Source organism: Aspergillus udagawae, assembly GCF_001078395.1.
Source record: "Aspergillus udagawae IFM 46973 DNA, scaffold_3, whole genome shotgun sequence".
NCBI classification, from domain to species: Eukaryota; Fungi; Ascomycota; class Eurotiomycetes; order Eurotiales; family Aspergillaceae; genus Aspergillus; species Aspergillus udagawae.
The window spans coordinates 3,487,792-3,514,983 of record NW_025091266.1 but is presented as its reverse complement, the minus strand read 5'-3'; the positions used below and the strand labels follow the sequence as shown (position 1 = coordinate 3,514,983).

At 51.5% G+C, this 27,192-nt stretch overlaps 11 protein-coding genes across 11 annotated transcripts; 6 read left to right on the top strand and 5 right to left on the bottom strand.

The window, feature by feature from the left end:
* Nucleotides 1-517: 517 nt before the first annotated feature.
* On the bottom strand, nt 518-906 carry Aud_005062 (uncharacterized protein; the record flags this gene model as incomplete). Its single annotated transcript, XM_043289996.1, has 3 exons — nt 518-684; nt 732-763; nt 812-906. 3 exons carry the CDS (start codon nt 904-906, stop codon nt 518-520), a joined length of 294 nt encoding a protein of 97 aa, XP_043145931.1.
* Nucleotides 907-2,217: 1,311 nt separating this feature from the next.
* Nucleotides 2,218-4,339, bottom strand: Aud_005061 (uncharacterized protein; the record flags this gene model as incomplete). Its single annotated transcript, XM_043289995.1, has 3 exons — nt 2,218-3,742; nt 3,790-4,178; nt 4,226-4,339. The coding sequence occupies 3 exons, from the start codon at nt 4,337-4,339 to the stop codon at nt 2,218-2,220; spliced, it is 2,028 nt and encodes a 675-aa protein (XP_043145930.1).
* Nucleotides 4,340-5,036: 697 nt separating this feature from the next.
* Aud_005060 (uncharacterized protein) lies at nt 5,037-6,484 on the top strand (the record flags this gene model as incomplete). Its single annotated transcript, XM_043289994.1, has 2 exons — nt 5,037-5,497; nt 5,548-6,484. 2 exons carry the CDS (start codon nt 5,037-5,039, stop codon nt 6,482-6,484), a joined length of 1,398 nt encoding a protein of 465 aa, XP_043145929.1.
* Nucleotides 6,485-7,138: 654 nt separating this feature from the next.
* Aud_005059 (putative flavin containing polyamine oxidase) lies at nt 7,139-9,024 on the top strand (the record flags this gene model as incomplete). Its single annotated transcript, XM_043289993.1, has 7 exons — nt 7,139-7,263; nt 7,308-7,338; nt 7,386-7,523; nt 7,574-7,601; nt 7,647-7,666; nt 7,710-7,962; nt 8,012-9,024. 7 exons carry the CDS (start codon nt 7,139-7,141, stop codon nt 9,022-9,024), a joined length of 1,608 nt encoding a protein of 535 aa, XP_043145928.1.
* Nucleotides 9,025-12,134: 3,110 nt separating this feature from the next.
* On the top strand, nt 12,135-12,617 carry Aud_005058 (uncharacterized protein; the record flags this gene model as incomplete). Its single annotated transcript, XM_043289992.1, has 2 exons — nt 12,135-12,353; nt 12,408-12,617. The coding sequence occupies 2 exons, from the start codon at nt 12,135-12,137 to the stop codon at nt 12,615-12,617; spliced, it is 429 nt and encodes a 142-aa protein (XP_043145927.1).
* Nucleotides 12,618-12,700: 83 nt separating this feature from the next.
* Aud_005057 (putative short-chain dehydrogenase/reductase family protein) lies at nt 12,701-13,686 on the bottom strand (the record flags this gene model as incomplete). The annotated part of the gene is made up of 4 exons (XM_043289991.1): nt 12,701-12,757; nt 12,806-12,989; nt 13,039-13,578; nt 13,625-13,686. The coding sequence occupies 4 exons, from the start codon at nt 13,684-13,686 to the stop codon at nt 12,701-12,703; spliced, it is 843 nt and encodes a 280-aa protein (XP_043145926.1).
* Nucleotides 13,687-14,318: 632 nt separating this feature from the next.
* Aud_005056 (glutamine synthetase family protein) lies at nt 14,319-15,990 on the top strand (the record flags this gene model as incomplete). The annotated part of the gene is made up of 5 exons (XM_043289990.1): nt 14,319-14,754; nt 14,807-15,063; nt 15,110-15,162; nt 15,215-15,904; nt 15,960-15,990. The coding sequence occupies 5 exons, from the start codon at nt 14,319-14,321 to the stop codon at nt 15,988-15,990; spliced, it is 1,467 nt and encodes a 488-aa protein (XP_043145925.1).
* A 1,384-nt stretch (nt 15,991-17,374) lies between these two features.
* Nucleotides 17,375-19,210, top strand: Aud_005055 (malate synthase; the record flags this gene model as incomplete). Its single annotated transcript, XM_043289989.1, has 5 exons — nt 17,375-17,735; nt 17,786-18,210; nt 18,268-18,468; nt 18,517-18,870; nt 18,932-19,210. 5 exons carry the CDS (start codon nt 17,375-17,377, stop codon nt 19,208-19,210), a joined length of 1,620 nt encoding a protein of 539 aa, XP_043145924.1.
* A 1,099-nt stretch (nt 19,211-20,309) lies between these two features.
* Aud_005054 (uncharacterized protein) lies at nt 20,310-20,606 on the top strand (the record flags this gene model as incomplete). Its single annotated transcript, XM_043289988.1, has 2 exons — nt 20,310-20,524; nt 20,564-20,606. The coding sequence occupies 2 exons, from the start codon at nt 20,310-20,312 to the stop codon at nt 20,604-20,606; spliced, it is 258 nt and encodes an 85-aa protein (XP_043145923.1).
* A 1,061-nt stretch (nt 20,607-21,667) lies between these two features.
* Nucleotides 21,668-22,327, bottom strand: Aud_005053 (putative IgE-binding protein; the record flags this gene model as incomplete). The annotated part of the gene is made up of 2 exons (XM_043289987.1): nt 21,668-21,991; nt 22,043-22,327. The coding sequence occupies 2 exons, from the start codon at nt 22,325-22,327 to the stop codon at nt 21,668-21,670; spliced, it is 609 nt and encodes a 202-aa protein (XP_043145922.1).
* Nucleotides 22,328-23,127: 800 nt separating this feature from the next.
* Aud_005052 (beta-glucosidase) lies at nt 23,128-26,419 on the bottom strand (the record flags this gene model as incomplete). Its single annotated transcript, XM_043289986.1, has 3 exons — nt 23,128-25,568; nt 25,615-25,786; nt 25,847-26,419. The coding sequence occupies 3 exons, from the start codon at nt 26,417-26,419 to the stop codon at nt 23,128-23,130; spliced, it is 3,186 nt and encodes a 1,061-aa protein (XP_043145921.1).
* Nucleotides 26,420-27,192: the final 773 nt, after the last annotated feature.

Sequence of the window (27,192 nt, the reverse complement as noted above, 5' to 3'; positions counted from 1 at the left end):
TCTTGTATACCTCTTTGATGTTTTTCAGATGTTAACACCGACACTGTTTGATCAGACCCACTTGAGTTGGGGAGTGACGTACATCACAGGACGGCAGCCCGCGGAGAGTCACGTGCCAATCACTGTTGGCCGCAGCACTGGCTCAATGTACGAGCATAGATATTTTATGCCTATATGGCCAATTTAAGATTGAATTATCTCAATCTGCTCATCATTTGGTTCGCATTGAAACTGTGAAGAAGTATTGATGAATTGGATAATGCATTGTAATCGAACGTTTATAGTAGATAACACAACGCAATTTTGAGGCCACCGTGGCACGAGGCCAAAATGCAAGACACCAGTCTCAAAGTCGGATAAAGTATCACGGCGCTACCTCAATAGAGAGGAACAGAAATGCCACAAGTCAGCGACTCATAATCCTGCCCGCAAGACCATGAACGATGATTGTCAGACGCAATATATATGAAAACCAAACACCGCTTATCATCAATCATTATGCATTGCCGCCAGGGGGTTACTGGATCTCGTAAACCTCCAGCGCATGCTGGACATCATGTAGACTGTCCTTATCCCCGTACGCGTCCATCAACTTTTGATACTGTCGGATTCGTTCTTCCTCTTGGAGTTGGTAACGAGCTTGTTGCGCTTGAACTTCAGTGAGGTAATTGGCTATGCCGAATCCTGGATCATGTCAGTTGTGTTGGGAAGATTTGCAGGGTCGGACGTACCGGCTGCAATAACAGCCATTGCTGGGAGATATCTGTTATTATATCAGTAACTATCCATTGATAACTACGCAGAAACGTACAGTTTTCCTACCCTCCCTACTTTGAAGCTGGGGTAGGCGGGCCGCTTGAAGAATGGCCGTGGGGAGTGCGGGGAAGGTGTGGCGAATGAGGACATTTTGGGGTGTCTCGTTTGTGGTGATTATTGAATATTGCTTGATGCTGTTGTTGGTGCGGTTGAAGAATTGAGAGGACCGATCTGGGAATAGAGAGGGTAATATGTTATTCAGGGGGATTGAGGCAGTGCTTGCAGAGATAACCTGATGCTGCGGGAGTGGCGTTACAATGGCCTGATCATCATATGACCCTATTCCCGAAGAGGAGAAACTGCGGAGGAAAGGAGGAATAAATAATGGGGCTTTTGCGGGGGTTCCATTCAGTACCTCACTACGATCGGTTCGTGGACGGCCAATCAGCTTGGCTTTAATCAATAATGATATTTAGCGTGTTTGAGGGGGAAATTGCGTTGGTCAGTACGGCTGCGGATCAGAACATAAATGAGGGAATGATCTTTGTCCGAGTGGTGGACGTGCTGTCAGGGATAGCATGATTCGACATAGGCTTTCTCAATGTGTTTATTTATCAATTAATATCTGCTCCGCCCTGCATGTTCCAGCTTGCAATATATGCGTTATGTCACCCTACGTCGATGGGCCACCTGAAATGACGTTGAGAGGATTTTCGACCCCTACTAACTCTCACTTTGGTACTGTTTGGCAGGCATATGAGAGATGATTTAGTCTCAATGGCAGTACTAAGCTTGATCTATACTAAGTTTACAGCAGATGCTGTTATAATGACACTCAACAGAACATCCCGGATGATTTTCACTTCTCTTGCTATAGGGTAGTATATCCAATGATGGGCCAATTCTCACAGTTATGGTGTGCCTGAGGACATCAACCTCAGCACGTCCTCCGCGTCAACACTATTTTCGTCAGCTCTGACTTCTAAAGATCTCTCTTCTTGGTCATGATCTGTCACATACGCAACAAGCCATAAGAGCCCTTTTTGAAGTTGTGCAAAGGATTTTCTACATGAACAAATGTCTGCGTCGGGGCGAGTTGTCTTTCTACGTGACACACAAATTGTCGAGCGCCTTTTTGAACAATGGCTTTGATCAATCCAACCAGGGGAGCTGTGCTTTGCCGCTGGTCGCGGTACCATGCAGATGATACAGCTTTTTTTAAAACATGTTTGCCAAATGAGGAGTATCGATCCTCTCCCGTTTCTCTGTGCAATTCGAAAAGAGCACTATGACGTGGTTGAGCTTCAAATTTAGGAAGGAGGTTGGACTTCATTCGACAATATTCTGCGCTATCAAGCACTGCCAGGCGGCTATCCTGAACCTCTTGATTGAGAAGAGGGAGCATCCGGAGCTGGGGGACATCGAGCTCGCGGAGGAAACGAGAGATTGATCTGGAGCGGCTCAAGTGTGAATTGATGCTAGGCCTAAATCTTCGAGCATCAGATCGAATAGTAGTCGATTCCCAGGTTTCCATGAATGGTCCGCAAGGAGTTTCCGAATCATATACAGCCACGAGCTGACCAGACCAACCGTCGTTACATTGTCGCTGACCGAGCTAGGAGCTTTTTCCTGCATTCGCCGATACAAGTCTGCGTCGGTCCACAAATGATAGAGGCATTCTGCGACTCGGTCTGTGTCCCTTGCTTTGACAATAAATCCTGTCTCTTTATCGATAACCTGATACGGCAAGCCACCAACGTCCGTAACAATCACGGGTTTGCCTTTGCGGAGTGCTTCCGACACCTTGATTTCAAAGCCTTCCTGGGTGGAGAGCTGAAGAACAACTTTTGACTTGGAAAGAATGGCGTTCAGGACCTGGTCAGATGGCTTCGCACGAACAACGGCGATCTTATCGGCGAGATGAGGCATTGCTTTATGAATATGATCCATGGACTTGTCGAACATTTCACTTGCATCTGGATCGTCGACAGACCCATGTCCGCAGATGACTAGTTTCGGGATCTTACTGTCAGGCTTAGCCTTTGTCAGACGCGTGTGGAACTTGTGATACGAGTCCAAGACATCGATTATTCCCTTCGACGGGTCAAACCGGGCGATTTGCACAAAGTACTCGTCAGCTGGGTAATCGATCGTTGGCATTCCTGACTCGTGGCACCACTGGTTGAACAGCCGGCCGTAGTATGCGACATCCGAATCGATCATTTCCTTATTGAGTCCGTCCAACACGTCCGTCGAGGCGGGAGAGTGGCCGATCATCGCGTTCGGCACGGTAGTCGGCACGGAGTCTGGAATGGGATGGCTGATAAACACATCGGCTTGCTGCGCACGGTGCCATAGCCAGTCCCATGATCTGGCCTGAGGTGTCCCAGGCGTGCACGCCAAATCGACTCGGATCTGGATGTGGCTGCGAAAGATCACCGGCCGGTCTGGTGCCTTTTCCTTCGCAATAGGGATCAGATCTGGCAGTTGCGGGTCGTCTACCACGACGATATGTGCTCCGCCGTTGGACGGATGGTCGAGAGGTCCGCCAGGACAGGACCAGGAACGTTTGCTGTTGACGCCTACCCATCGTCTAAGTTGTTCCTCATTCTCTGCGGTCAGATAGTCGTTGGGTTTTGCGACGCCTTGGAAGATATTGTGGTTCATCTTGGTGATACGGAAGACACCGGATCGCGGTTGTGGCACGTACCATTGCACGTCCAGGTTCAGGAGCTTGCTCAGTCGAAGGAAGGCATGGCGGATGAGGGCGACTCCGCCTCCCTGGGGTGTTGCGCTGAAGAGGGCAATTCGGATTCTCTGCTCTCGAACCGGTGCTGCAAGCCGTTCAAGCGCCATCCATGTTCTCTCGCTAACTGTGCCTTTGTAATCGTCGAGCGTTGCCAGATGCATCATGAATCCAGAGTCCACTTCGACTAGACCGCGGAATCCAACTTGCAGGAGTGGTATATTATTCGGTCCGAATAATCTGCTTGCGTTAACGAGATCCACCCCCAGTGGTGTTGCCGAATATACCTCACGCATTTCATGGCCAGATACTCCGCTTGCTCATCTGCATCCCGTGTCTGCCATGGAATTTCCTGCTCGTAGCGACCGCCCAGCGCGTCATGCTGCGGCACCAGCGGCATCACATCGAGCTCTAGCCATAGCCGGGAGGCCAGTCGGGGACACATTTCTGTCAACTCCGCCGGAAGACATGTACCGATGAACTTTTCCGCATGATCTAGGCTATAGTTCCGGAGCTGCTCGAGGATAAAATCCGTGATGTTGGCATCGAGGTTCTTCCCGGGGATATGGAATCGATGTTCAAGAAAGTCCAGCGGGTAGACTGCGTCTCGGACGGCGATTACAAGGTGAATACTCTGTTCGTCGACCTTTTTAGCGGTGATGCCGGTGTACAGGACCTAAATCGTCAGTTGTTTGCGGCATTAGTGACCGAACGACGAGATACCTCTGAAGTAGGACCCGACCAGGCGGCGAATTTCTGTTCTTCCTGCCATCTCTTTTTCTGGTGCTCTGAGATCCGTCGTTGGAATGAGTGTATGCTACTTGCGTATGCGTACATGCTGTTATCATTGAAAGGTGGATTAGATCTATGGTATGCTGAGTAGACTGAGATGCAGTCAAAGCTATGCCGTTTTATTGTCCCCAATACAAGGTTGAGTGTATCAGGGCGTATATCACGTTTACATCATCGTCTAATTAGATCCTATGCTGTGGCTACAAACCATGGTTAGGCCATCTTTTCAGCGGGGGAGAAAGCTTGATCTATTGACAGCAAGCTGCGGTCCATGGTTATTGATTCAGCATATTGTTCCGCCTTAGCCCAGCATTGTCACTATTCTGTTAAATAAGAAATCTTGAAGACTTATCTAGTACGTGTTCTACTGACACAAGAGTATATTATCAAGCATTGTGTTCTTGTGACATCACAGCCATCTTTTATTTAGTCATCTATCTCGCTAATCAGAAATAGAAAATACCGCTGTAGAAGAAAACAAGACCTCATTAAACAACATGAATAAGCAGAATTTTAGGCATTTCTGACATGGAGATGATCGGCAGTTTATGATGGATCCAAGACGGTGGGACTTACGGAGTCGTTTCTACGTAGCTGATTAGGGCGTTATGCGAAATCGACAAAGCGAGCGGGGTATCAGCTTCAGCCTGTTCCCCCAACACACCACTCACACAATACCACGCTACTCTCTTGACTTAGTACAGCACCATCCCAAATGATCCCCTAACACCGTGGGAAAAGCATGTCCGGCCTCGAAATCCTCGGCATAGCAGCCAGCATCCTCCAGGTCGCCGACCTCGGCGCCACCGTCTCCGTCAAACTGTGCACCTTCTACCGCCAGCTCAAATCCGCCGACCAATCGGCGCAGAGTCTCTCAAGTGAGGTTGCGCTCACCTGCAGCATCCTCCGTCAACTAGGCGAGAATCTGAAGCAGGACGAGCAGACGCGGCTGTATTCTGCGCAGGCGTTCGAGACCGCGCAGGAGGTGCTGCGTGAGTGCGAGAAGGTCTTTAGGCGGATCAGTGCGGCAGTTGATGAGTCGCGGGCGGATGCGACGAAAAATGCCATTCAGCGGGCAGCCAGGCGGTTGGGTTTTGTGTTGATGGAGAGGGAGCTGGATATGTTGAAGGGCAATCTGGAGAGGTTGAAGTCGACAATGTTGCTTCTGTTGAATGTGATTATGTATGCGGGGCAGTTGCGGAGGTGAGTATTTGCGCTTTTGGGAGGTAGTGAATGAGCTGACGGTTCTGCAGTCGGGCGGAGTCGTCTGTTCTCCAGGAGCAGAAGGGCTTGATCAAGGTGCTGGTGGAGGAGAAGAAGGCGAGCGAGGCGCGACTCGAGGAGTTACGGCGATTCGACCAATTGGTCAAGGATCTTGGGTCTGCCAATCTCAACCACTCTCAGGGATCAGCTGGGCAAGAAGCGCTCCCTCCGTACGAGTCCCTGGCACAGGAGGACGCATTACGTGAACTTCGGACGTATCACCAGCTGATTAAGCGGCTCCTCCAAGAAGTGGATGCGAGCAGGTCGGGCATTGAGCGGAGCCGGTATTTGAGATTCAGAAACGGAGTGGTCAAGGCGCATGCAGCCGAGGTTGAAGGGTTTCGACGGGCTCACGGCGAGATTGTTACTCGACTATTCGAGGATCCGCTCTTTAGCCTTGCTCCTGAAACGGAGGTCGTCGATACACACAATCAAGAGGACGACAACACTGAGGAGGCTGAAAGACGAGAACGCAAAAGAAGGCGAGACGAGGAACTTACACGCCATAGGAGGTTGCCTTCCGAGTCATATGATAGGGATCGTCTACCTTTACAGCCATCGGGCTTTAACCCGTACGCTGGTCAGATCGAGCGTTCTGCTCCTCCGATTGAAATGGTCTATGACAGAATACCGCCTTTCTCCGACTACGAAGGAACTATTGAGGGCATTCCTCGGCGTATCAGTCCTAACATGGCTTCTCGTCATGCTCCGTCGGAAGGCCAGCCTATTACCAGAACGATCGGGCGGCAGGTCAACCACCTTACTCGACAACGACAGGCTCCTCGCAGGGGCGAGGCAACGCCATTGGCTGGCTACGAGGTCTATCTTGATATCTCAGTTCCCGATACGAAGACAGAGCTAGAAGCCAAGGAAGCTGCTGATGCGGTGGACGATTTACTTCTGAAATGGACGACTATAGCCGAATGATCTCTTGGCTTGATTTAGGTACTTGTCCTTTCCTGCAAGTCCAAGGGCCAGATTCCTAGGGTTATTGGCAAAGACGGGCCTATTCGGAGTACACCTGTGCTTAAAGTCTTTGCGTGGTATATAGTTTCTCCTGGTTGTCAGGCATAGTAGAAATAATCACGAGGATACTAGACAAGAAGCATCCAGCTGATCATCTGATAATTTCAAACAAGAGAACTCATCAAGTTCGTCCCCGCCTAAAGTTGTATGTACCTCCCTTACTTCTATTCCGACCTCATCAGTGGCCGACAGCCACCAACAAACTTGCACCTCAATTTCAAACCCTCAGCAAACCAACCAATACCTTCTTTAATCATGACCATTCCGCCTGGACTTACCCGCTTCGTCACTCTTGTTATCCTTTGTGGACAAGTCCTAGTGGCCCCGATAAGCCTTACATGCCAAGGCATCGTTTGATTCGATCACAAGATATCCCGCCTGTCGATCATGTGCCCGGAAGTGGTACAAAGAGGTGTCAGTGGTCCGTTTTACGCCTCATTCTTCATTTTTTTTTTTTTGCTCTTAGCTGTTTTGAACGATAAGATAAATATGACGGGCGATTCAGATGAGGCTTTTCTGTCTTGTCTACCGAACTGTTGAGTGGTATTGATGAAGATGCGGTTGAGATATGTACTTCCTTTTGTAACGGGTTCGATACTGCAGAATTGTGAGGGATATGTGGCGCAGCAGGTGCCTTTGAGGGATGATGGGAGGTGTACGAGGACTACCGTAGCCATCTTGTAAGTGTTTATCCTGGTATATCAGCAAGTGCTGACGGTAGAAGAGGAGGAGGAGTGACAGGGATTACTGCCGCTGTAAGTACTATCTTTCCATATGAGATGAAATTGACTGACCGTAACAGCAAGCGCTGGCAAATGCATCCATTGATGATTTTCTTATCCTTGAGTATACAGACCGACTTGGAGGTAGATTGAGACACGAGGAATTTGGGGAGGACGAGAATGGGAACCCGTATGTGGTTGAGCTGGGGGCGAACTGGGTATGCCGCTCTTCGAACTTCATGCGTAGAACAAAAGTTGACCGGCATAGGTACATGGAGTTGGAATGGGTGTGAGAGGTGTGTATTGTCCAACTCAATATCCCTTCATGCTAACAAGCTCAGAGAACCCTATTTGGCAACTGGTGCGTCTCTCCTCCGAACCACGGCAAATATTGACAGCCCCAGGCCAGAAAGCACAACTTGTCCGTCACACATTCAAACTACAGCTCGATACGCACCTACAATGAAACCGGCTTCACCGACTACCGACATCTCCTGCGCGAGTATGCCGAGGCCTACCGCACCGCCTCCAGGGAAGCTGGACGCATCATGACCGAGAACCTGCAGGATCAGACGGCGCGGACTGGCCTCGCACTGGCCGGTTGGCGACCACGGAAGGATGATTCGGCAGCGCAGGCAGTGGAATGGTGGAATTGGGGTACGACTCCCCCCTCAGCTCGAGGTCGAATCACTGATCTAGGTTGTAGACTGGGAATCTGCCCAGACACCTGACACCAGCTCGCTTGTCTTCGGACTCGCCAGCGAGAATATCACTTTCCAACAATTCGGATTGCGGAACGAGCTGGTCATAGATCCGCGCGGCTACAGTGCCATTATCAACGGCGAGGCCGCGACATTCCTATATAGCGAGAATGGCGATCCGAGGATGGATCCCCGGGTCAGGCTGCAGACACAGGTCATGGACATTGAGTACTCCGACAAAGGCGTCACCATCCGCAACAGGGACGGTAGCTGTGTGGAAGCCGCGTACGCCATCTGCACATTCTCCCTTGGTGTTCTGCAGAACGATGCAGTTAATTTCCGTCCTGCACTGCCTGCGTGGAAACAAACCGCTATTCACAAGTACACCATGGGCACGTATACCAAGATCTTCATGCAGTTCGAGGAGATGTTCTGGCCGAACGATACGCAGTTCTTTTTGTATGCGTCGCCGACGACAAGAGGGTACTTTCCCGTGTTCCAGTCTCTGTCACTGGCGGGTTTCCTCCCCGGGTCCAACATCTTGTTCGTGACGGTCGTGGATACAGAAGCCTACCGGGTTGAGAGGCAATCCGACGATGAAACGCAAGCTGAGATACTCGACGTCCTTCGCCAGATGTTCCCTGACAAGCACGTTCCCGAGCCAAAAGCGTTCTTCTACCCGCGCTGGTCGGAAGAGCCCTGGGCGTATGGGAGCTACTCCAACTGGCCGGTTGGTACGACGCTGGAAATTCACCAGAATCTCAGAGCGAATGTACAGCGGCTGTGGTTTGCTGGGGAGGCGACTTCTTCGGCGTATTTTGGATTTGCGCATGGGGCTTGGTATGAGGGGAAAGAAGTGGGAGAGCATGTTGCTGCGCTGCTACAGGACAAATGTGTTACGTTGCAAGGGCAGAAGGCTTGTGGAGAGAGGAGGCATTATGAGGTGCTGCATGGGACGACGCCGTTGGAGGCATATAATGCGATTAATGGCTGGCCAATGAGTAGCGTTGAGCTGTAGATTCACTGCTTTGTTTGTTTCAGGGAATATGGTGAATGAGAATGATCTATAGCTGATTCATTTGCTTTCTGATAGTGAATAAACTGATATGATATAGAATATTTAGCCTTCGGGTTTCCTTCTGCTTGTCAGGTTCAGCATCTCTCCTTAAGCCTATACATGGACTTCTGGATATATTCTCAGGAGCATCTTTGATAGTCCATGGTTGGTCTCACATCCACTGTCTGAGCAATCTTCTTTCTCTTCAACCAGCTAGCATGGAACCCCAAATGACCATTCGTTCTTCGTTCTCCCCACCTCGGCTACTTGTCTTCTTTCTTCCCACTGAAGACGTTATAATGATGCTATCATAGCAACGATAGGCACCTGGATCACCACCATCCCAGTTCAGGGGCTGGTATAATCTACCTCCGGCCGACAAGTCTGCAATTACCCGTGGCTCTCCAGGTCATAATTAATCTTGGTGTTGGCTAGGTTGCTCCAGAAATGGCGGGCAAAGCCTTTGACTTTTCTCGTCGGTCAGTTCAACCTCGACGGCGAGGTATGCCTGCTATAAGCAACGTTGTGGAATCTCTGCAATTAATGCTTAATGAAGGTAATATAGTGCACGTGCAACGTCGAAACATGTGCTACCGAAGACAACTGTTCAGTTCTTAAGACTATCCTGTGTCTTCTGGCTACGCTCAAGGTAAATCTATCAAAGATAAAGCCACATCTTGATCATCTATGGATACTAATGATGTGGTTTACACAGCTCAAGTCAAAGCAGACCACTCCTTCTGCTAAGGTTAAGAAGAACGATGATGACCAGAAGCCTCTCAAGTAAAAACGCCGGTTCCTATCCCAAAAAGCGAGATCGAGGGAATGCTTGACAAGAAGATTGAGGAAAGGAAGGCTGCTTCGGCAGGAAAAAAAAAAAAAAAAAATACTTGGTGGTCTCCGAGCTAAAGGCCTGGTCCAAAAAATTTTTAAGATGAAAAATGAACGAAAGAAAGGCTGATCCGGCAGCAAAGAATGAAATGGATACCCCAACCTCACCTTTCATTTTTGCCTCTTCTTTCTGATGTGATGAACCTGAGCTCCTCCAGTTGCACAACGGGAAAACGCATACATCATGCACGGCTGATAGTTTTCCTGATATCATGTACAGACCACCGCGAGACGGCCCCTTAGATTGGGAGATCCTGCTCCGCACCTGTCGAACGTACTATGGAATCTTGCGGTTCTTCTAGAATGCTGAAGTCGCGAGATAAGCACCAAGATCCCGGTACTGGCCGCGTCGGGAAGTGGTGATCAGTTTTCACCATATAGCCCTATCTCTGCAAGCAAGACTTGCTCCTTTACGACATATTTGGCCGGCCTTAATGCCTTTCGCAATAGCCCGATTCCACAAGGGGTAGCACCGGGCACTTAGACAATAGTCTAACACGGCGGGTGTTTTTGGCCAGTCGGTCAGACCTGGCGCTAGTCCAGGGGATATTCTGCCTCTGGACGCAGATAAGCTGCGAGCCATAGCCCAGATTGAAATGGGAAGGATGGGGTATAGAAAGCTCCCTTGCATCTCGTTTCTTTCTTTGGGTACCTCTCTATCTTCAGTACCATCAGAGCTGGAAGAGCGTCATGCCGATGAAGCCCTATCTAAACAGCAGTTGTCAAGTTATACGCCTCGGCCTCCATCGGATGATACAGTCAATCTTCTACACAGCTTTATCAAGGATTTGTCCTTCGACAGCCCTAAAACGGCGCTCATCGATACGTGGCTAGCGGAGCTTAGGGCGCAGAGGGAAATGTTGAGCGCATAAAAGGCGCGCATGACACCGCAGGGTCCACACCAGCGCCCAAGAGAAGAATCGCCGAGTGAGAGGGCTGCACGCCGGAAGCGGGTCAAGGACGCTGTTGCAGCGATCAGCATCAGAGTTCCAGCCGCAGGGGTGACTCCCAAAGGGCCTGAGAATCGATTTGCTGCTCGGGATCTTTGAAGCTCTCGGTAACCACCAATGTCACGTCATGGAAACCAAGAGACTCACAAGCAGAAGATCAAACCTGTTGACCCAAAGTGTGTCCATCGACGGAGCATCATACCCACAACAGACGGGGACTGTCAATTTGTCATTGTTCCCTGGCTTCAGGCAGTATGCGAAAGATGCTAGGGTACACGCAGATTGGATAGACAGCCGTTACTAGTTTGGACGTGGTCTGGTCTAATGAATTGACGAAGCGCTTCGAACTCTTGACGTGGGTCTAACATGAATGTATCTGAAAGAGGGAACCAGGAGAGAACCTAGAGAAGTTCCCATGGGGCAAGCCTGCCGCTAGACACTATGATGCCATTAAAAGACGGGTCATTTAGACGCCGATAATGGCCCACATACACGGCCTCCACGCAGGATGCTCCATCAGATCGGATCGAGGAATGGTATTTCCGGCAAGGAGAACAGAGCGACAGGATGAGGAGTCAGAGAGCCCATGCAATTGAGTGCGAGGCCCTAATACAGTAAATCGAAATCGACCAGTTCATGTTCACTGGATTATTGAACGGACGTTTATTATTTAGTACAAGCATTATAGTATATTTTAGGATCTCAAATCAAGTACTGACTCATTAACCCCGACTGAGGAGACCCCAATAAGCAGAGTATACCGAATGACCCCTGAAAACATATCAGAAGGTCCCATGCAAACCCTAACAACCTCACCATTGTAGAATGTCATACCTACCATGGTTCACGTCAAAATCCTGCCTCGACTTCACTCCATCTCTACATCCCCTAATCAATAACTACAAAATGGCCACACCCTTCGACTTCAGTTCCAATTTCCTCACTGAACTCCCAGCCAACAACCCCGAGCTAGTCGCTTCCAACATCAAAACATCAAATTCGCACTGCGCCGCCAACTGGACCAAACCCCTGATATCGATGTCATCAGCGTCTCTTCCGTGCCCCCAGATGCTATCACCAAACTTATCATTGACACGCAGGCGGCGATCCCAAGCTCCTACGCATGTTCTACAACGCAGACGTACGCAAACTGATCATCAACCCGTCCAAGCTCCCACTCGAGATTGCAACCGGCTACTTTACAGACTTTATTGGGATAGGATGCTTAAAATGGGTCTTCGCAGGGAACTCATCCCGACAGGTTCAGCAACGGTGGAAGATGGGCCCTATGCCAAAGAGCCGAATGCCTCGTACGTGGCGGGGCAAACGCTTCGACTACGACGCAAATGGCCAAACTACGTTACTAAGACGGCGTTTGAGGATATGCTGGGTCGGTTGCGGCTGCACAAGGAGTGGTGGTTTGGTCACGGACGGACTGGTGCGATGGGTGTTGATTGTTAGGGTGAGTAAACGGCGCGGGTTGTCATTGAGAACTGGGCGCAGAGGGTTGGTTCTCTGATCAAGGAGCAGGATGTTAGAATCTCTGGAGATGAGGAAGGGGTGGTTGTTATTGCTGAGGATGCGCTGAGAATCAAATTTGAGGAACTTTTTTTGCGGCCTGCGAGTGGTGATACAGAAGGAGATTTGGTGTTTCAGCGCGAGGGGTTGGAAGACCTGGCTGTAGCAGTTTGGAGTTATTTGCCTTTTGAATGAGGTGTATACTATATCTACCCACCAAACAAAAAATATGCTGATTAGGCTCATGGTATATAAATTGATAGCTACTCGAGATGAGATTAATGGCCAAGGTTCTTAGGAGCAGCGGTCGCGGGGCCTTCAGGGGTAACGTAAGCCTGTCATATGTCAGCATGATCGTCGAAGCAATCAGATAAGAGCCCTACCTTGGTCATGCCGCCATCTACAACAAAATCGCTTCCATTGACGAAACTGCTCTCGTCGCTAGCAAGGAACACGACCGCATGCGCCTGTTCAATGGCCTCACCGAACCGGCCTGTCGGGAAGTGGACCTCGCGGCGGTGACGCTTGGGCTGATCATCACCCAGCCAGTCTTGCAGAAGGGGAGTGCTGTACGCGATTAGCAAACTTTCGCTGTCTAGCCATAAAAGGAGCTTACTTGAGCGGAGCAGGGCAGAGAGCATTGAACCGGAAACCCTCGCGAGCATGGACGATCGCCAGCTCCCGAGTCAAGGCAAGAACAGCGCCCTTACTGGCTGTGTAGGCCAGCTGAGGCGTTGCGCTCCCCACCAGAGCAACCACACTCGCCGTGTTGATAATGCTACCCCTGTTCTTCTTGTGACGACGCAGACTCAGCACCGCATGCTTGCAGCCAAACCAGACGCCCTTGACGTTGATGTTCTGAGTCAGATCCCAGATCTTCTCGGGTGTATCGACCGCATCGGCGTCGTCAGCGTGCATGATGCCCGCGTTGTTGAAGATCACGTCCGTTCCACCCCAGCTATCCTGAGACTCGACCATGGCCTGGACTTCAGATTCCTTGGAGACATCGCACTTGATTGTTTCGATTCGGGGCGCGTTCGGGACGACTTCTTTCACTTTGGCCAGAGCTTTCTCGAGAGCGGGGGCGGAGATATCGGCCATCAGGACATTGGCGCCTTCGCGGGCGAAGAGGATACTGGTTTCGAGACCGATGCCTCTGCGGGGGATCAGTATGTCAATTGGGTGATTGGAAGATGTCTTACCCTGCGGCACCAGTGATGATGGCATTCTTGCCTTGGAGTCTTCCTCGAGGAGCAGAGGCCATTTTGTCTTGGCTGCAGGCTGAGTAGTGTGGGGTAATCGATGGAGGCGACAGGGGTCGTGTGAATAGGAAAAGGTCTTGCTGTGAACTTGGGAAGATGCCAGGAAACGACAGACAACCTATGGAAGCAATTGAGCACTCAAGACACTATCGAGGAAAAGACGGTCAGGAGTTGACGACCCAGCAGAAGAGATACTGTGACACAACTTCGACGCGGGGCAGCTGTGGATCGAATTATCTAATCGGTGGATGGCCGGTGACGATAACGGCTGGCGATAATCCAATGCTCGTGTGCGAGAAAATATAGTTAACTACTAGGCAGAAAGGCATCTACTAATTGCCTCTTCAATTATTTCAGACAAGTGACTACTCCATACGTCCAAATCAACTACCATGAATCGATCATCTACATCGGCTCCTACCCTGGCCCTGTCTGCAATCGGACCGATGTGGTCAACCGACCGTTGATAAGCCCCGATAAGGCACCCTAGGCTCTAATAGGCTCTCCACACTCGACACGGCCCCGTATCTTCCGCTATCTCCAACCCCCTGCCACGACGCTGGTGAGTTCATTCCCCGTCCGTAGTGGCATTTACAGACTCAACTTACCGTCCCAGGAACTCCCCTCAGTCACCATGTCCGCGTCCACATCCTCCTGCGAAGTGACCCTCGAGAACGTCGCCGAGATCCTCAAAAATGACACCAAGGTCAAGCTGGCGGGTGTCGACGTGGACGGCCAGCTGCGCGGCAAGCTCATCTCCAAGAAGAAATTCCTCTCCATCGCCGCTGACGGGTTCGGATTCTGCTCGGTGATCTTTGGCTGGGACATGCACGACCGGACATACTTTAAAGAGCTCGCGATCAGTAATAAGGAGAATGGATACCAGGATCTTGTCGCCGTGCCTGATCTGAGCAGCTTTCGCCGAATCCCCTGGGAGAACGATATCCCGTTCTTTCTTGTCAGCTTTTTTGATCCGGAGACCAGGGAGCCTGTTTGTGCTTGTCCACGGGGGCTGCTGAAGACGGCGCTCAGTAAGGTGGAGGCAGCGGGATACCGTGCTATGGCCGGGGGTAGGTCGGATTGCTCTGCTTGTTTCCCATGACGCTTACTGATTATATTCAGCGGAGTATGAGTTCTATCAATTCCGCGCACCAGGCGACTACCCCACACCCGAACGGAATGCCTCCGCAACCGCCGCCTTTCTCCAAAATAACCCTGTCGAAGCGTTGCCTGCGTTGACGGAGGGTATGTTTGGATACAGTCTTACTCGCCCCATACACAATCAGGATTACTACTACGGTATATTTGACGCATGCGAGCAGTTCAACTGTGAGATTGAGGGATGGCACACGGAAAGCGGGCCCGGTGTATTTGAGGCAGTGAGTTGTCTTCCGCTGTTGAGCAGTGCATGGCTGACGTGTTCAGGCATTACAATTCGGGGAAGCCAAGGAAATGGCAGACAAGGCTGGGCTATTCAAGTGAGTAGTTCGGTCGGTGCATACGAAGCTTTAGCAACTGCTGACCTTCCAGATATGTGGTCAAGTCCATCGGCACGAAACATGGCATCACGCCAGCATTCATGGCAAAGCCACGGGAAGGTTTGCCTGGCAATAGCGGACATATGCATATCTCGCTGGTTACGGAAGATGGAAAGAATGCTTTCCTCCGCCCGACGCCTGACCCATCCCCGCCCTATCCAGACATAGCGCACCTCTCCGACCTGGGAAGACACTTCTTGGCAGGCATTCTAACTGGCCTTCCGGACATCATGCCTCTTTTTGCACCGACGATCAACTCGTACAAGCGGCTGGTGGAGAACTTCTGGGCCCCGGTCACCGTATCCTGGGGTCTGGAGCACCGGGCCGCTTCCATCCGGCTGATCACCCCGCCTACAGCCAGCGCGAAAGCAACTCGATTCGAGGTGCGCGTGCCGGGAGCAGACGCAAACCCGCACTTTGTCTTAGCTGCTATCGTCGCGTTGGGTTGGCGCGGCGTCGAGAAGAAGCTGGAGATTCCTGTCCCGCCGCTGTCCAAGGGTGAGGACATGGGTGGCGCCAGCGATCAGGGTGTTCGACTGGCCAAAACATTGAAAGAAGCGACGGTTGCATTCATGCGCAAGGACAGCGTTGCACGAGAGGTATTTGGTGATAGATTCGTGGATCACTTTGGGGGGACGCGAGAACATGAGGTGCACCTGTGGGAGGAAGCGGTGACTGATTGGTTTGTGTTCTCTCCGCATGCATGACGACTAGGATTATGCTAACACTGGTGACAGGGAGGTGCGACGGTACATTGAGACGGTCTAACGAGTTGATGCCACTACGGTCCAAAGGCGGTTGTATATAGCACTTGTAGTCTTTTCACCTGATCATGCTGTATCTTCGAGTTGATGTCCCAGCGAGTGTTGTGCATTGATTCGTACCGTTCAGGGTACGAAGTATAGCGTGATAGATACTCTATTTGACTCTTATCAATCAGTCTGAAACAGATACCCCGTTTGATCCCGAGCGTGTATCGAATCGGAATGTGGCCCGGAAGCTAGAGCTTCTGTGGTCCAGCTACAGAATATCACATGCAGTCGACCATCTTCACATGCCGCATGCCAACACGCAAGATCGCAATGTCGACAATCACTAGATATAACAATTTGGTTAGATAGACGGTATTCAGTCCACAAATAAATTGTATCCTTGATATTGAATTGCCAAATATGTCTGTAGAGTGCTGGTGTTGATTGTGGTATTGATAGTAGTAGTCCTGATGGAAGAATAACTTAATCGGAACAAGTCGGGCAGGCAGCCTGAGGCAGCGACTAGGCCGAAACGCAGAGGCAGGGTTCAGGCCTAGATCATCTGGACGTTGGACCGCGGCTTCAACGGCCACAGGGAGATCTCGGGCATGCGGACGAATCCCTCGGTTGATCTATTTGAATCTGGAGTTGATACCTTCAGTCACGATCGGTTAGTCCGTATTCATGGTATTGACAGTGGACCGAAACGGCCGAGAATACATCCGTTCACAAACTCCACGAGCAGTTGGTCTCGATGCGTTCAATGATTAAATAGTAATAGCATTAGCAGTGGTGATAATCAACCCCTGCCGATATCGATCGGTCTGCGGCGGGCCCCGGGTGAGGGGAAGCGAAAGACGCCTCAGGCAGGACGCGGGGAGCAGTCGGCCGAAAGATCGATACGCGCTAGTAAGATAACTGGTAATTTATACTTCCTGCTTGGGATTAGTGTGATAAATGCCCGCGGAAAAGTCATGTGACTTACCCCGAAATGGTCAACTTCCGCTCATCCAGCGCTGGTTATGCAAGATGACTGGCTGTTGTCCATCAGTGATAGGATGTTTTCCACAGTTTCCCTGAAGAACGCTTCTCCATATCATGAGAATAACTTACCGATTACAGCTGGATGACTGGAATGGAAATGGGTTCGCCTGCAAGGTTTCCGTTCTTCGCCCATGGTTGGTCCAAACTTCCAATGGGCCGCGGTTGTTCATCGTTCTGACGTAGTCTCCGTTCTTACTCCCGAAGGAGCTATGCATGCGTACTTCTATATATTGTCGTCTAGGCGCTGCGCTGTGCTTTGATTCCTTTTCTTCTTCTTCTTGAACTTTAATTGGGTGACTTCTCTTCATCCATCATATCATCTTCAGCCATTTGATCACTGAAAAGACAATATCAACATGAGCCAAATCGAAGTGCAGCTCAAGGATGTCGCCATCCTGGGCGCTGTGAATAACGAGCATCGCAAGATCCTCACCAAGGAAGCTTGCGCTTTCCTCGCCATCCTCCACCGCACCTTCAACCCTACCCGGAAAGCCCTCCTCCAGCGCCGTATCGATCGCCAGGCCGAGATCGACAAGGGCCATCTGCCTGACTTCCTCCCCGAGACCAAGCACATTCGTGAAAATGACGCCTGGAAGGGTGCTCCTCCCGCTCCCGGTCTGGTTGACCGTCGCGTGGAGATCACTGGTCCCACGGACCGCAAGATGGTTGTCAATGCTCTGAATGCGGATGTGTGGACTTACATGGCGGATTTCGAGGGTGAGCCACTTGCATTTTGCTGCATCTGGAAGACAAACTGACAGGCATAGACTCGAGTGCCCCCACATGGTCGAACATGATCAACGGCCAAGTCAACTTGTACGATGCTATCCGCCGTCAAGTTGATTTCAAGCAAGGAAACAAGGAGTACAAGCTTCGCACAGACCGCACCCTTCCCACCCTGATCGCCCGTGCTCGAGGCTGGCACCTTGATGAGAAGCACTTTACCATTAATGGCGAGCCAATCTCCGGCAGCTTGTTCGATTTCGGTCTCTACTTCTTCCACAACGCCAAGGAGCTGGTTGCTCGCGGCTACGGTCCTTACTTCTACCTCCCCAAGATGGAGTCCCACCTCGAGGCCAGACTCTGGAATGACGTCTTCAACCTCGCTCAGGACTACATTGGCATGCCCCGCGGGACCATCCGTGCCACTGTCCTGATTGAGACCATCACTGCTGCCTTTGAGATGGATGAGGTGAGTTCACGATACTCTACAGCTAGCTCAAGGGTCTCTTTGTACTAACATGCGCAGATTATCTATGAGCTGCGTGACCACAGCTCCGGTCTCAACTGCGGCCGCTGGGATTACATCTTCTCCTTCATCAAGAAGTTCCGCAAGCACCCCAACTTTGTCCTCCCCGACCGCTCCGACGTCACCATGACCGTGCCTTTCATGGAATCCTATGTGAAGCTGCTCATCAAGACTTGCCACCGCCGTGGTGTTCACGCTATGGTAAGCCTCGCTGTGCCTGATCGACCGAGAAAAAGCTGACAATCGCAGGGTGGTATGGCTGCTCAGATCCCCATCAAGGACAACGCTGCCGCCAACGACAAGGCCATGGAGAACGTGCGCGCCGACAAGTTGCGTGAGGTCCGCGCCGGCCACGACGGCACGTGGGTTGCTCACCCCGCGCTCGCCGCCATTGCCTCCGAGGTCTTCAACAAGCACATGCCTACCCCTAACCAGCTGTTCGTCCGCCGGGAGGACGTCAACATCACCGCCAACGATCTGCTCAACACCAATGTTCCTGGCAAGATCACCGAAGATGGTATCCGCAAGAATCTGAATATTGGTCTTTCCTACATGGAGGGCTGGCTCCGCGGTGTTGGCTGCATCCCGATCAACTACCTGATGGTATGTTTCTTTCACTTTCTAACTTTCACCTTTCATCTGTGCGACAACTAACCGAGAGTAGGAGGACGCCGCTACCGCCGAAGTGTCCCGGTCTCAGCTCTGGCAGTGGGTGCACCACCAGGTCACCAGCTCCGAGGGCAAGAAGATCGACAAGTCATACGCTCTGCGTCTGCTCCAGGAGCAGGCCGACAGCTTGGCCGCCAAGGCACCCAAGGGCAACAAATACCAGCTGGCGGCCCGTTACTTTGCCGGTCAGGTGACGGGTGAGGATTATGCGGACTTCCTTACCAGCCTGCTGTACAATGAGATCTCGACCCCCGGTACTGCGTCGAAATTGTGAGCGTTGGATACCAGATTGATGATTGATGATTCCCCTGTACTGTACATTTTAGCATCAATACATTGTCAGTAATTCTCAACGTTATACCTTGCATAACATAGACAGTACTATAGACATAGGCGAGACGCGTTCTCTTGCTCGCTCCTTCATCGGAGTTAAGTTCTATATTAGATATACCCCTAGGCCAAAGAGGGTTCTTCTTTGACTGCAAAAGCAATATTTGTTCTAACATTGTTAGACATCGTAACAGCAGATGCACGCAAGAAATCCACTTCACTAGCTATCGGACATGATATCAACTTGTATTGATTCCAAGACAATGGACAAGCAATTGACCGTTGTCATCCTCAACATAGTCACCAGTCAAGATTCTTTGTATCACAATGCCATTGTGCATGTCTCGATTCTGGCTTTTCATCGATTGTCTTTCTTTGTCCAGCCCCTTGGATGTTCCCTCATTGCAGAATCGACTCAAAGACAATGCCGTTGGCACGATGTCTCGGTCAATCCGTCTGTAAGACATCTCTTCACCAGCTTCTCTACCCATGCCATTCTTGTGTCTCCCATATCTTGTACTTCGTGTCTAGGACATCTATCCCGTTTTTTCAAGTCAGGATGATTTTCTACAAGACATCGCTGTCTTGTTCGTCATGATCGAGTTCTGAAATGTCTGATATCGGCAGATTGTGTCTCATCTCGCTGCTCGCGATGGATATAAATTTGTCGAGAAATCTGCTCAAGATGGACTTTCTTCATCACCATCATCCTTTGGAGATTCCTCTGCTCTTTGCTCTTCTCTTGCTCTGCCCGTTCGAAAATCCGCAATCACTACTTCGATTGCAAACCTCCACAGCTCCTCAACTTCAATAACCACTTATACTCCAAGCAAGCACCGGATACCGGATAACAAGGACGAAAATGTCCAACCAACAACCAACAAACTACCACGACCCCCCCCCCCCCCCCCCGCCTCATCCCCGTTGACGACTGTCTCACCTACGAAACAGGGTATAGACCCAACCTCCCGGGCCAACGCACCTGGTGGGTCTTCTGCCCTGTCACCGGCCTTTTTCCAAATAGCTACTCCCTCCTCGGCGCCATGATCGAGTGCGTCGCCCGCGGCCAGGCCACGCTCGCGCCGGCGTGGGACCGCACGTTTGCGGGAGGCATCTGGTATGATTTTGATTGCAGTGCTGATGTTTTGGATGTGCAGGTGCTGATGGGTATGGCTGTTAGTGATATGCAGAGAAGGATTGAGGCGTATATGTATACGAGTGATGGACAGCTTGGGTATAAGCCTGCGCTTGGGTTTCGGTAGGTAAGTCTTGACTGGGGTTGCTGACTAGATTGCAGGTCGGTTGAGAGAGAGGATGAGGGTGGATTGGAGATTGATTGATAGGTATGTTTCCTTTGTTGCTGCTGGCAATCTGGTTGGTTGGTCGGTTGCTGTCGAGTTGCTGGTTTGGTATTGTTGACTTGCTCGACTGCTACGATGCGCTTGGATTACGGCAGTTGAAAATTGAGTTTTTGGACAGGATACTCCCATTACTGATCAACATGTAGGCTCATAGATGTAGCAAAGATATGGAATACCCAGTGAGGAAATATCCTCAGGTGTTGCAATGCGGAACCCAATTGATGAAAGACGTTGTTGCAACATATAAGTACACGATAGTCCTAGAGGCATAGTTGGAAAGTGCCTACGAGAGCAACCTTGTGAGCTCAAAGGTAAAGGAAGCAAGCAGATCCATTGTACAAAACGCACAAACCCCATGACACCCAACCCTCCCTTACTTGAGACTGCGGAGCTGCACTCCAACATATTGGCAAATACAGAGAACGTGGGTACTGTCGACTCTAGTACATGAATATACCCATCGAGACACGACGTACTGGCGTTGTAGCTGCCGGTCTGAGGACACCACTAACCTCCTCTTCTTCATATTATGAGAGGTTTTCTGTGTAGACCGTATTTGTCGGAAGTGAAAATCCCGGTGATAAATACCACTTGAGTCATTGGAAGGTCCTGTGGTCATCAGTGAGGAGGTATGAGAGCCTTGCAAAGAAAGAAAAGGTGTGCACCTACAGCCATTGTGTCAGCTCGACTGAGGTACGTGGTGCAGTAGTCTTTGGAACCGAGAGTCACAGCATACAAGGTCACAAGATGTGTTGCCATGGTGCATGTTCAGTAAATCTACTACGTCGAGGTTGGCAATGGCCTTAGGACAAGCTCGATCTAGGATCTAGGGCTACGCGTACGAAGACAGGGACGAGATCTCACAACTCTATTCTTTCTTATACACACAGGAGCAACGGTCAGAGTAGTCCAGTCAAAGCTGACTATATTCCAACGACCACCACCATTTAACCCCTCTTGCTTTCCCACCTGGGGCCAAGCTATCCTAGTCTAGTATATAGCATACACAATTCAATCCACTCATGTCAAGTACCACGAATTTAGATATACTCCCAAGCGGCAGCCTGAGTATCATTAGAAGGCACCGCCAGAGCATCAAAACCAAGGCATTCCGCGCTGCCGGTGGCCTTCGCAACAGCCGCATACACCTGCCAGTGCGTGGCGGTGCCATTGCTCTTGGGGCAAGCGACGAACCCGCTGGCGCCCTGGCCCTTGTACGCGAAGTGGCCGAACGGCGTGCCGGCGGTGTAGACGAAGGGGCCGGTGGAGGAGCCAGGGGGGATGTAGGCCGAGTGAGGAGTGGTGAAGCGCAGGGCGCCGCGGGGGTCGACGTAGATGTTCTGGCCGCCGGGGACGGCGACGTCCTGGGTTTGTTAGTTTGATTGGAACAGGTGAGAATAGGGAATGGGACGTACCAAGGCAGTCTCTCCGGCGAACCGGGTGGTTGTGCCTGGGGGACAGCCGCCGATTTCCTCAACGGACTCAGGGCAGTAGGTGGAGGCGGACTCGCCGAGCCAGAAGCTGCCGTGAGCAGCGTTCAGGGGGAGGAAGTGGATGGGCGAGCCGGAGCGAACGGACATGACGGAGAATTTGCTGGTGCCGTTGCTGCTGCGGTAGCTGTGGCCGTGGCCATTGTTGCGGACGGGGATGCTGACGGCAGAGGCCAGGGTGAGGAGCGAGAAAAGAGCTGGGATCTTCATTTTTTCTGTCGTTGTAGATGTACTTTTAGATGTGCTTGTAGTGTAGCTGTACAGTGATAGTGAGAATGGGGTTGATGGATCAGATATGGAGAGGGAGACGTTTATATACCTGATCTGCCAGCACTAGCTGACGAAAAAAAACCAGATCCGACTAGCAACCCTGCATTTTCATAATCCCTTATCTATTTCTTTCATGCAAGACAAAAGCCTTGCCCCATGTGGCATATCGAGCGCCCATCTCCACCTTGGCCCTGACGATCCCGGGTCGGTCTCCGTCTCGATTTCTACCGCTGGCTCCGACGTTTAATACCCTTGAAACAGAGGGACAGCTGATCATGTTACGTTGTTGCCGTACCCTTGCTCATTCTCTAACACGGCACGGATGATTAGGTTTCTTTGGCAGGGGATGCCGTCCAGAGAAGAGAAATTGATCCAGCAATGACATAGCCGATGATGCCGATGATCGACGGTTGCTCCACTCCGTGTCTCGGATTGAGTACCTTTCTGGTCAAATTCAATAGCTTCACGTTCTGCTGCTCCTGTCATTGGCCGACAGTCAGTAATAGCCCCTCAGGGTCCAGTCCACAGCCTTGCGCTGCCGAAAACTCACCGTTAAGCTGGAAGATTCGGCGCAGCCACAGATCCACTCTTCATGCTCATGGCAACAAGAGGCGGCCTGATTGTTTGGAACAAATTCTATATTTGGCGGATGCTGCCTGCTGTGGCATTGCTTGATCTATTATTATGTCCCACATCTATGTACAAGAATTAGTCTACTCATAGTATACAATAGGGCAAACTCAATACTCTCCCATCAATGGCAGATCGCGAGAACTGCGTCCCACCCAGATCTGGAATTTGCCCTCGGGCATCACCCAGTTCTGCTCGCGTGTGCTCCAGTAGCTCAGATCCTTCCGACTGAGCGTCATCTCCACCTCGCGTCGCTCACTGGGCTCCAGCTCAACCTTGGTGAAGTTCCGCAGAACGCGCTCAGGAAACTCGATTTTCACCCGTTCCCTCTGTTTCTCCCCGGACTTCTCTATGTCAGAGTCTACCTCCACCCAGTCGCCCTCCTCGGTCACATCGGGCGGAAAGGATACATAGACCTGGACCACCTCCTGCCCCTTGCGATCTCCAGTATTGCTCACCTGGACCTTTACACGTACCATCTCCTCGTATAGCGCAGGATGGCCACCTGCTCCGCCCCCGGCCGGCGATGGACTTTGTGTCTCGTTGTAACCCTTGGGGTAGAATGAATAGTTGCGCGGTGCCGTTCCATCAAGACTTGGAAGATAGGGATAGATGTACTTGAAGATTGGCTGGAAACCGGCTGGGAATAACGCCGATGCAGGATCCGGAAGGCTGGTCTCGTACACTGGTGGAGCCACGGCGTCTGCAGGCCGTGGGGGTGGAGACCGCGATTTTCTCTGCAGCGGGCTGACGCTGAGATCCGACAGTTCAAATGTAGTATAGGACAACCCGAATCCGAATTCGAAGCGCGGTGTGATGTTGTGCCGGTCAAAATGCCGGTAATCGACGTACAGAGCGTCCAAAAAGTCCACCTGCGGCACCGGTGCATTGGGCTCGTATAACACCTGCGCGCCTGGCCCATAGTCCTCCAGACTCTTCCCAACTGTGTACGGCAATCGTCCACTTGCATCTACGTCGCCAAACAGCACGTCCATCAATGCATTTCCGCTCTCCTGTCCGGGCAGGTTGGCGAGCACGACGGCGTGCACGCCGGGAAGATCGATCCACGACTCCATCACGACCGGACCGACCGCATGAATGACGACGACTGTCTTTCCCTGTCCGCCACCGCAGTTGCTCGCCACGCTGTGGACCAGTGTATCGCCTCCTTTCTGCAGAAAGAGATCGTTTCGGTCGCCGTGAATTCCGCCTGCAGAAATATACCCCTCCCCTGAGTCTGCATTCACAAAAACCAGGCACAGATCTTTGTCAACCGTGTCCGCTGGTATGACGGCGTTGCGCAGGTACGCGGTGCTTTCTACTTCCGTCGACCATGCAGATTCCAACGCCTCAATAGGGCTGACAAGGTACGGGAACTCCACGGTTCCACTGCCCCAGCCGGTAGCCAGGGTGCCCTGGTTGCATCCCCGGTCAGGGCAAGCATTTGGCCCCGAGGCCGGTCCGGCGTCGTCGCCATAGATACCAACGCGGAGAATGCCTCCGGATGGATTCGACGCATTGTGCGACAGCGGAAGTGTGCGATCTACGTTCTTCAGCAGCACTGTCCCTTCCGCCGCAACCTTTCTCGCAATAATGCTATGCGCCTCCGGCCCGGTGCCCTGGGCGTCAACGTACTGGTTCACCACAGCATAAGACTCGTCGTTGCTTCCAGTATGCAGCCACCCAACCTCGTCGTTGGTCCATGAAGAAAAATTGGGACCGCCGTTGCCCTCGGGTGGCGGACGTTCCCAGCTATCCTGCCCCAAATGATACCACGCAGCCACAATTCGAGTGGCCATGTCATTGAGTCGCTCCACAGGAACAGACGTGTTGAGCACTGCTCTCGTCAGCTCACTACCCCAGAGCGATTTGCCGTCCACCCAGTGCAGACCGTCTCCCGGCATGCTCATGTCGAGGCCGCCAATGGCGCTGTTGATGCCAGACCGCTGGGCCAGCCAGTCGGACTGCACGAACCCTTGAAACCCCAGTTCATCCTTGAGGATCCCGTTCAAGAGTTTGCTATTTTCGCAGGCGTGGCTGTTGTTCACCATTTGATAAGAGCACATTACGCTAGCCACGTCGGCTCGGATACTCTCGGCAAACGGCCACGCAAAGACTTCGTGCAAGGCACGATCACCCACATTGGACGATAAAGCAGTCGGGATCCCCCACTCAAAAGGCTGCCGGAAATGTTCCTGCTCATTCAACACGAAATGCTTCGCCGTCGCCATGACCCCGTTGCTCTGAATACCTCGGATGGTTTCCGCCGCAGCCACGCCTTGAAGCACAGGGTCAGAGCCGAATCCTTCCCAGTTGCGTCCTCCGGCAGGCATCATTCCCAAGGGGCCCATCGACGGGCCAAGGAGGACATTCACCCCTTTCAACCGAGCCTCTCGCCCCATGGCGACGCCGCGCTCGCGCATGAGCTCTCGGTTCCACGTAGATCCCGTTGTAATACCCGCCGGAAAGGCAGACACATGGTCAGCAAAGCGTAATCCTTGAGGGCCGTCCTGTAAGCACAACGAGGGGAATTTAACAATATCCGCGGGGCCTGAGCAATCAGCATGAATTCCATAGTCACAGTCAACCATACGTACCGGTGTTTCCAACACACATTCCCATCTGCCAGCCAATCCCAGTTGTGATATTGACCTTTTCGATAAGCGTCATATTCCGGACCAAGCCCTGCGCCTTTTTATAGCTCTCCTCCCAATGCTTGAGCGTCCCTCCCTTTGGCGATGGAAACCACGAAACAGACGGTATCATCGGCTAGACAATCAGCCCCCAGCCTCAGGAAAAAAAAAAAAAAAAGGATGCTACAGCACTCACCCAAACCTTCTGCCCCTGCCTATGCGACACCGCAAAACTCAAAAACCCCCACACCACCACCGCCAGCGTAATGATGACAGCGACCAGCGTCCGCCACCAGATCCGAGCGTACTTGACCGGCGTCCACGCCTTGAGCCTCGCGCGCCGCCGCTTCAGCCTATCCTTCAACTTGTATCTGAGTGTGGTCTCCTCGTCGGAGTCGAGGTCGTCCGAGTCGTCGGCAAAATCATATTGATTCGACGCGGAGAGGAGCTCCTGCTCTGCTTCCGTGATGCTGTCGAGGTAGGTCTCGACGCCGCCGTCATCGCGGATGACAGGGATGTATGCGGAAGAATGGTGGGAGCCGTAGCGGTCGACAGGACGGAGCTTGTAGGTGCCTGATTTTTCAAGGTCGGAGTCCGAGTCGGTGTCGGCATAGGCAAATTCGGACGGGGAGCGGAATGAGGAGATTTCTTCGGGAATGGCTTCGTGGAGGGGTGCGTAGCGTTGATTGCCCTTGGATGTTGACTTCCGGACATTGGTTTTAAGGTGGTCCCTGAAGCTTCCGCCGTGGGTGGAATCCGGGGGAGCCATGCCGGGTTAGGGTAGGGATGGCATTGATTAGAGAGATGGCTCTACAGACTGAAAAGAGAGAGAGAGAGACCGAAGATGCCGATAAACGAGTAAATGACAGGAGCAATCGCTGTCGATGGATAAAATGACGAAGCCGACGCGGTGGAACGAGGAGACAGCTATCAGCCAATCAGAGGAGGGCTGCATCTCCTCTGTTGGAGATGCATTACGCACTGCTGGCGATCTTTTTCACTCGATTTCAAATGCAATGCTTTTGATATGTAGGAGAAACAGAGCAAGGCATTATGATTGTCATGAAATAGATCGCTGAGATACTGAGATGGCGGGAAGTTGACGGATTGCCTAATATGGCACAACAATGACAAGGTATTCAACCCCTATCGCAGCACAAGAACTGCTGAGCTCTCATGTAATTAATAACCAGAAGAAATGAATCAATATTGCGAGAGGATTGACTTACTTTATATGAGCCACCCTAGACAGTTCAGAGAAGAATACATTGGTTAATTGCCAGATACTTGTACAGGTCTATATAGAGTTCAGGTCTATATCTAGTTATATGCTCATCCGCTTACATGACAGGACTATTATGATGCTATCCATCAGCAAAGGCGCCGAATTTTAAGCTTCTTACTGTAGAAGTTATGAACGCCAGACGGCTAAGTTCGACTAAAGCAATACAGACATAAAAACAGATGATGAAACGTAGGCATCGAAGTCATGTTCTCTATGTACTAACAAATGTATTATTCAAACATATAACACCAGACCGT